Source organism: Nicotiana tabacum, chromosome 14 (genome assembly GCF_000715075.1).
Source record: "Nicotiana tabacum cultivar K326 chromosome 14, ASM71507v2, whole genome shotgun sequence".
In the NCBI taxonomy this organism is placed as follows: domain Eukaryota; kingdom Viridiplantae; phylum Streptophyta; class Magnoliopsida; order Solanales; family Solanaceae; genus Nicotiana; species Nicotiana tabacum.
This window is the reverse complement of record NC_134093.1, coordinates 81698392-81707250: the sequence shown is the minus strand read 5'-3', so window position 1 is coordinate 81707250 and position 8859 is coordinate 81698392. Positions and strand designations below refer to the sequence as shown.

General features: G+C 36.7%; 1 protein-coding gene across 1 annotated transcript; it reads right to left on the bottom strand.

Annotated features, from left to right (window-relative positions):
* Window positions 1-762: 762 nt before the first annotated feature.
* Window positions 763-7892, bottom strand: LOC107796452 (shaggy-related protein kinase epsilon). The gene is made up of 13 exons (XM_016619223.2): window positions 7644-7892; window positions 5972-6169; window positions 5782-5874; window positions 4378-4437; window positions 3944-4216; window positions 3689-3760; window positions 3560-3616; window positions 2736-2876; window positions 2584-2634; window positions 2405-2500; window positions 2228-2311; window positions 1243-1345; window positions 763-1165 (listed from the first exon to the last, which is right to left on the bottom strand). The coding sequence occupies exons 2-13, from the start codon at window positions 6089-6091 to the stop codon at window positions 1083-1085; spliced, it is 1233 nt and encodes a 410-aa protein (XP_016474709.1). The 5' UTR covers window positions 6092-6169; window positions 7644-7892; the 3' UTR covers window positions 763-1082.
* Between the last annotated feature and the right edge of the window lie 967 nt (window positions 7893-8859).

Sequence of the window (8859 nt, the reverse complement as noted above, 5' to 3'; positions counted from 1 at the left end):
ATGATTGTTAAATATAATTTAAATCTCTTTACTATTTAATTATGATTATTTTGCAAGCATTGCGTAGAAAAATATGAGATTTATAATTTTAATTTTTGGAATCTTGTAGTTTATCTAATTCTGCATTTACTTATGTGGTATAATTTATCTATTACAAATATTTTTAAAATTTTACTTATTCTGATTGGTGAAATTCTCTTATTGAAAATGTTATTTTACTTGTATTGTTAAGACTAAAGGCGTGAAAATATTGATTTTACTTGTATTGTTAACACTAAAGGTGTGATTCCTTCTTTAAAATGTTAATTAGATTTGCTTCTTGATGTCTGAGATGTAATTTTTATACAACATACTCAGTGAAATCCCACAAGTAAGGTTCGGGAAAGAGATAATTTTTATATTTGCAAATAAAAAATACATATTAAAGTGCCCGAATAAACTTAAAAAATGAACCGAACAAATGTCCCAAACAAACTCTGTATTAGTTATTACAAGGTACATTAAAGGAAATTATGGCACCCACCACTTTCAAATCCTAGATCCGCCTCTGTTCTTGTTCTATTGATCAGAAGCATCCAGCAACATCATGCCAGTTATTCTGCGGGCTAAGCGCACCCCCCTCCCCCCAATTTTCTCGTACCATATAAAACCTCCGCATTGAGGATTGCCCGAACCAACCTAAGATAGGGCTGGCTCTGACGAGTGCCATCCCTTTCGAACACATAAATATGCAAAAATTGTATCTCAACCTATAACAAGCAGTTGAAAGAATCTAAAGTATACGATAAAACGTAACGGCCAAGCACATGAAGGTTATATTTCAGCTCAAATTGAACTGCTTCACAACAAAGTCCTTTCTTTTTCTTTTTCCTTTTTGGAATCAGAAAATGACAAAGGAATCAAAGGTCCAGTCCTTCGGAAGTCCAAGTTAGGTGGTATTGGCACAACTTTCACAATGTTTTTCAGTCAACAGTTTTCATGGGAAGGAAGAAATTGGCAGTGTCAAACAGTTTATGCCAAAGTAGAGCATAAATAAAGTGGTCACAAATAAGTATACATAAGATACACAACATTCACAAAGCCTAGAAACCAAGGGAGGTACACTGCTTCTTAGCGTGTTCTGGTATCAGTTTGTTTAAGAGCTCTGCAGACGCTCCTTTCAGCTCTGCAAATTAAATTTCACAAAATTAAGTAATGAAGAAAAGTTCAATTCCTAAAAGCATTGGGAAGGAATGATTAAACCTTGAGGCCTGAAGTTGAACAGAGGTGGCAATGGCCGACCATTAGGCAGACGAGCCTTAGGGTCACGGAGTTCATCAAAGAAAGTGTGAGTGCAAGCCTCCAACTGCAAATAGGAATCAAATATATCACTAAAACGCATAATAGACATTATCTTGTATGCCACACAACAAGCACAGGGACTAAAACCCCAATAACAACACAAAATGTCACTGAATCAGGTAATTCCCTCTTGATACGACTTCATAAATAACACACAATTTATTTCGTACAGCATTTAGTAGATATAGTTACATAACATCAATGATACAACAAGATCAAGATTCATTTTTTGGATAACATAACAAGGGCAGAGTTCATATCAGCCACAGATGGGCTTTAAGTAGCCCCCATGGGTAAACTTAGAGAATATTAATCTTTCAGTCAATAAACAAGTAACTGTGATTCAAGACTTAACCTGTGTTCTACAGCATTTTAAAGGTGTAAGATGCGAAAGGAAATTTTTGTTCTATCCCCAACCCCACCCTCACCCCCTGCCCCAAAACGCAAAAAGCTACCTCTATGGTCTCTTAGGTAGCTTGGCCTAATCAAACATGGAAACATATTGTCCAGTGTTTAGAAATAAAGAGAGTAAAGCCAACTGCAGTCCCGGGCTAATAAAACCTACATTTTTATTTTTGACAAAGAACAAAATATAGTTGTCTCAATAAGAAATTCTAAACAAGGGGAAGAAATGTACACTTTACTAAGAGGTTGTGGTCCTGTTAAAGTGACTATGAAGCCCTTTAGTTAGTCCTGGTCCCACAACTAAAAGCAATGCCCAGAGGAAAGACTCCCGATTAACCTTCCAGAATCACACAATTGTTTGCCCCTCAAGTTGTGGTCTGAAGTTTGACCATTACTACCTTCTTAATATCGTTACTTGATCTGTCTGACGCATTTATATTTGCAGCTGAGATATTTGAGGGGAAAAAGTTTTTATACTCACCGCTGTGGACCTCAAATTTGGAGAATACTGGAGAAGCCTTGACACAAGATCCACGGCTTCGGGAGGCATCCGCTTATGAAAAATCTGAGCACAACAAGAACATGGCAATGAGTATAATGGTGTGCATGCAATGCATCAGTGCGTTCTGTATGTAGAAACAAGGACCATGAACCTTACTTTGTGCCAAGGGTGAGCTTTGATTTGTGGGAATTTAAACTCGGTGTAATTTGGATTCATACACTTGATTTCCTCCCGAGTTGGTGTTCCAAGAACCTAAACCATACAAGATTTAGTACAATTGCTTCAGCCGCCGGAAGATCACGAAATTAATTTCATTATTGCTAAAGTGAAGATACCTTGATTATTTCAACAAGCTGATCAACTCCACTCTCACCGGGAAAGAGGGGCTGTGGACATTGCAATGGGAAAAGGATAAGAAAGATATCACGAATTATGACATTGTTCCTCTGTATAAAATTTAAATAACTCAATTCTGATAGAATAAGACCTGCCCAAGAAGCAGTTCAGCAAGGACGCAACCCACAGACCAAATGTCAATTGCAAACGTGTATTCAGTTGCTCCAAAAATAAGTTCAGGTGCACGATAGTAACGAGAACAAATATATGAAATATTCGGCTCGCCTTTGACCTGAAGGATAGTAGACAACTTTAGACAGCTATTAAAGAGGAACATGAAGATAAAAATAAACACAAGATAAGATTGAGCTGAAATCTTCCCATCCCCCTATATGCATAGGAAAAAAATGCAATGGAGAAAAGAATAAAGTGTCGGCATCTAGGGAAACTGATCAAGTCCAACTTGATTGATTGACACTAAAGAAAAGCACTTTCTTTTCTGGTAAATCCCCTTCTCTATATTTTACAGTGTTGAAGTTTACTTGTTTATTACTTGGTTGACAGCCAAAACTCAAAGGGGCAGATCATGTTCATGAAATAAACTCTTCAAAGAATAAGGACTATTTCAACCGTAAATACTTAGCCTCAGAAAATAGAACAGTGCAAAAGCACCTGTAGAACTCTAGCAACTATACTAACTGTAACCATCATGATAGTAGGACCAAAATCACTTATCACAAAAAATGGTGTACAACCACAATCATTCCTGGTTTACAGGACAAATCATTTATTTTGAGGATTCCTCCTGCATGAAATAGAGCAAGTAATAAAAATGACATTGCTAACAACTACTAAGTGGCAAAACTGCTGTAGGTCAACCACAGAATAGATAAATAAATAGAATTTGTTCTTCATAATTGCAGTTAGTCAACTATCGAGTACAGGCACAAGCTTTATATTACAAGTTACAATTACCAGAACTTTTGCACTCCCAAAATCGCAGAGCTTAAGCTGGTGTGTGTGGGGGTTGACCTGCGACAGCAAACTGCACTAGTCAATATCATAAACCTTTACTAGGCAGACTCTAAAGCTTCAAATACAGACCAGTAAATTCTGAGGCTTGATGTCCCTGTGGCAGACTCCTATCCCGTGTATGTAAGCCAAAGCTCTGAAAATCTGAAGATGTGTATTGTCAATAAAAACTAATTTGCAACAAATATCCTCAAGTGTAACAAAGAAGCTCACCAACAGTCATAAGCTGCAACAAATTTAAAAAATAAAACAAAATAAGCCGTAACAAGTATTCAGAATTAGTGTTGCTATAGCACATGAATCTGCCTTCTATTTAAAATGGAAAACCTGATATGTATAGAGCTTGACATAAATCATAGGCATCCTTTGGTTTGCTTTGCTGTAATGTCTCAATACACGGTATACAGTCTCAGGTACATATTCAAGAACCAAATTTAGATAAAGCTCATCCTTTTCTGTGGTTGAAAAGAAGCAATGCCTCAGTGAAACAACATTAGGATGATCAAGAAGGCGTATTGTTTGCAATTCCCGATTCTTGTATCTCTTATCCTGTAAAACCTTTTTTATTGCCACAGTTTCTCCAGTTTCAAGGCATTTGGCCTGCGAAAATACACACAGTTTCCAAATCAGCAACAAACTTTTAGATGAATCTGGATAAAACAAAAAGGGTAGTATGACTGTGCTACATGTTTCCAACCCTTCGCGTATAATATGCCATAATTAATAGTGGTAAACATCTGTAAAATATAAACAGTTTGTACCTGGAACACAATTCCAAAGGAACCCTGTCCAACGACACGCTCGGCCATGTAACTAATGGTCTGAATGCCAAAAGAGAATAAATTAGTGAATGAAAGCTTTTAAAACTTAGAGAAAAATGCATAAAAGGAAACGTGGAAGATAATTCGAAAAAGTAAGTTGACACAACATAGCTGGGTAGGTTGCACAGACATGGTAATTATGAGCGTTGAGTGGGTTTGTGCCACTGCCACCCCACAGATTTCCTGTATTCCCTAGTAAAAGTTATCCTCTAAGAAGTATTTATCTAGACTTAGTGTTCAATAGGCTCTCCCCTAAAATATTTGTGCCCTTCATACCAGAAAATTGACTGATTTATGCCGACATTGAACTGACCAATTTTGTTTCGGTATATTTAACCCACTTGCGCAGTTCCCATTCCCCAGAACAGTGAAAAGATAATTGTTAGATATGAATAACCACGCAGGTTACTAAAAAACTGAAGAAACGGAAGGAAGATATCTCTAATGCACATCACTTATTATCCGAATCGTCATCGTAACTTTACAAGCACACTGCTAACATACCTAACCAGCTACTAATATATTTGAGCATGACTTCTTGTTTTTTCAAAACTTAAACCAGATAAATATATGCTTTTTTTCCATTGTTCAGATAAACATACGCCACTTCTTTTTTACGGTGGTGTTCGAACCAGCTTGCGCGCTCCTCGACTATTCAATCGGGTACCTGCTATCTCCCACCATCATAAGTACCGGGTAATTCTGTCCACTAAGGCTTAGGCCGATGGAACAAATCATCTAGTGTTTTTACCTCCGCTGGGATATGAACCTGAGCCCTCATGATTTTTCTCACTTCAACATATGCTACTAAATAAGAAAATGGCGTCTTTCAAGATTGACTATTTGCCCCTCTGCTAGAGGTGTTCTAGAAATGTCTGCAATTGAGTAAATAGATCTATGGATGAATGGATCTGATTGCCTTGGAAAATGGATAGATTTTGTACAACATATTTCATCACCATTGTGGAAAAATTTTAGGTATGAATATGTAAGATACATGTGACTTGATTGTTGCAAGATCGAACTTTACTTTCCAATATTTTAGCCAATTAAAAAAGGAAACTTTTACAAAGAGAATTATTCTTTGAATCTATAGATCAATTCCAATTTTAACTTTGATCTAAGTTTACTTTCTGAGTTCCTACGACAAAAATAATCTAATGCAAAGAGATTTAATTCCTTTCTCAACAATTCATCCTGTTAGTTTGTAGCACTCATGAAATAAATATTAAATCCGTTACAAGATATTAGTCATGTATCACCCAATTGACAAGTGTAACAAAAAAGTTAAGAGCTTGAACCCAGTTGTTGAAAACTGAACAATCAAACGATCAAAATTCTTACCTGCTTAGGCTCGCCATTTTTCCCCCCAATAGTTGTTACAATGATGTGGCCTTTTTCTGTTCCATTTCCATCCACTACAGCTGCTTCCATTTCCTATCACAGGTGAAACTGGCAATGATAAACCAAGGGTAACAAGGAAAAATGTTCAGAGGAACGGACCAGAATATGTAGTCCTTCTCCCAGAGCCAACCTTTTCTACTTTATCATCTCTGATCTTCATTTCATTTATTTCTTCAGGAAGTTTGTCGACAAGCATGGCATCAGTTTGAGGTTTTCCACCTGCTGAAGGAATTATACCACCAGAAGCCATATCAGGAGCCACCCTACCTTGCTTATAGTATTGATCAATGGGCACAACTCTACTGACAGATCTTCAGCATCCAAACACCTGGGACGCAAAGATATCCAAAAATTAGAAAAGATACATATCATAGTATAGCTATGTTCAAGGCCGTGTCATACTTCTGGGCCAAGAAATGGCATACAAATTCGTGCAACACTGACATGAAATGAACAGAATACAGCCATAGCTGCTTGTGTTCTGCTCAGCAAGAACATACTTAGTAAGAATTATAGAAATGGCACTGCTGGCTTAGGTTATTTAATGTATTTAACTAAATGGTTAAGTTATGACTTGTGTATTAACAATTTTACAATATCATTATACAGAAGTCTATGCAAAAGAAACTTGACAAAGAGGACTTCAGTGCCACCGCTTGCAAAGGTAAAGAAGAATTCATTACTATATAAAGTTTCGCATTTTATCCCTCGATAGCATAAGATCTTTTCTAGAGCTTGAGAGGATCCCAAAAGAATTCAACAAACAAATTGCCAAAAATAATTGCTGATACTATAACTAGTTCACTTCCACTTCTTGAATTTCCCTACGAACATCCCGCCCTTGACATTCCTAAACTTGACACTATGACCATAATGACCTTGACAAGGAAAACCTCAGTGCCACGGCTTGCAAAGGTAAAGCAGAATTCAAGATTATCTAAAGTTTTACAGTTCATCCCTTGATTGAACATTTGACACTAGGAACAATATGGAGATTTCATATGCTCCAATCTTATCTAGTATCAACCACAAAATTCGTGCAATGTTTACTCCTTGATTTACATCCTGTCCCTTGGATCTCCCTTTTAGTTTTGAAAGGCATGCTTTAATGCTTGTATCTTTCCAACTATCAGCTATTGTCTGTATCACCCTTGTTCTGATAAAGCTCCCTAATAAACGCCCCCAAAACTTCGCTCTATTGAAACACATTAAATTTCACAATATCCCTGTCATTCCTAAGCGTAATAGCCCTCTCTTTCTTTAGCATGATTTTTCTGCAAGCTTTTGGCCGTGTCTTGACGATCATCAAGACACCACTGAAAACTTCCAGAAATATTATTTTAAAGTCAGGCCACGAGTACACCTCCAGTAATAGCACAAGAACTGAACTTGTGTAAAGCTGTAAAATCATAAAACAGGTCAAATTGAGCTGAGCAAAATGCAAATAGAGCACTTTTGATGGATATATCAGTAAATATTCTTTGCATTTTAGCTACTTATCATTTTCTGTAGTTCTAGTCAAAACGTAAAAAAGGAAAAAACGCAAATTCTCGAAAGAACGAAAAAAGTGAATCAAAAACACGTAGTTACGGCTAATGAACAGCTCACACATTGAAAAGCGCAAAGCTTGTGATCAGAAAAGCGTCAAAATACAACACTTTTAATGGATATATCAGCAAATACTATCTACATATTCAGCTACTTATTATTTTCTGTAGTTCTAATAAAAAATGTAGAAACAAAAAGTGCATAAGAAAACGCAAATTCTCAAGAAAACGAAAAAAAAAATCAAAATCACGTACCTGCAGCTAATGAACAGCATACATTTTGAGAAAAGCGCAAGGCAAAGCTTGTGATCAGAAAAGCGTTAAATAATCGCGATCGGAACAAACGGCGAAGAGAGGAAACCCTAGAATACAAATTTGTAAAGTTGAAAACTGTGAGTTTAGCTCAAGTTTCAAGGACTTTTTGATACAGAAACTTTGACTCTGTTGAGAGACTGGAGAAATTCTGAGGGAGCAGAGCGGACGCCAACGAGTTTTATGAATTTTAGTTGATTGGAGTTTGTTGAGTTACGTAACAGGACTTGGAGCACATGTGGCGATATCTGGTTGGCTCATTTGACTTACGGCATTATGTTGACTGTATTAATGACTACTACTGTTGTGAAGCCAAGAAGGACCAGTTCTGTGTGGTGGTATCTACCTTCTGAGTAATACGTAAAGTACACGTGCTTTTGAATTACGGATTAGATATTTCTTTATATCAAAATTAAAATTAGTAATCTTCTGTTTTTGTCTTATGTGTATTAGTTGACTGAACATAATATTTCAGAATGTGAAAAAGACTTACCAAATCAAAATGTTGGAATTGAAAACTTAGGATTACGTACTATGATTTGAAGCGCACCCCGCATTGTTTGGTTGGATGGTTGAGATTTACTGCAGTTGTTGACACTATTAATAACTCTAGTTGTGAAGCAAAGAAGGATAAGTGCTTTGCGATGCTCTGCTGCATTCCAACATAAGAAATAAGTCCCGCCTTTAGGGTGTGTTCGGTGCCAAGGAAAATTGTATATGGTAAAATATGTTTATATTAAATGATCGCATGAGAAAGTGACACGTGGAGCCGAAGACAGAAGGCAGTCGGATCCGAAGGCAATGATCTTGTCTGTTACCGGAGAGAATGATACTCATAAAGGTGAAATAAATGTCTGTCACCCGGTAGCATTTAATGAAAAATATTCTACAGCATTAAGTATGTGGCCCGTTACAGAGAATATGGCATTCGCTGCCTACCGTTACACATTTTTCAATGGCCCTCATAATTGTCATTAAAGAAGTGCTTGATCCTAGGACCTTGTTCCCTATGTGCAGCTATAAATAGTGATCTTTATTATCATTGTAAAGGACACAAATTTTCTCACAAACATATGCTACACTTTGTTCAAAGCTCAGTATAATCTTATCTTCTTGCTCATTTATATCGTTATTATTATCATCCCCGGAAGCCCTGCTC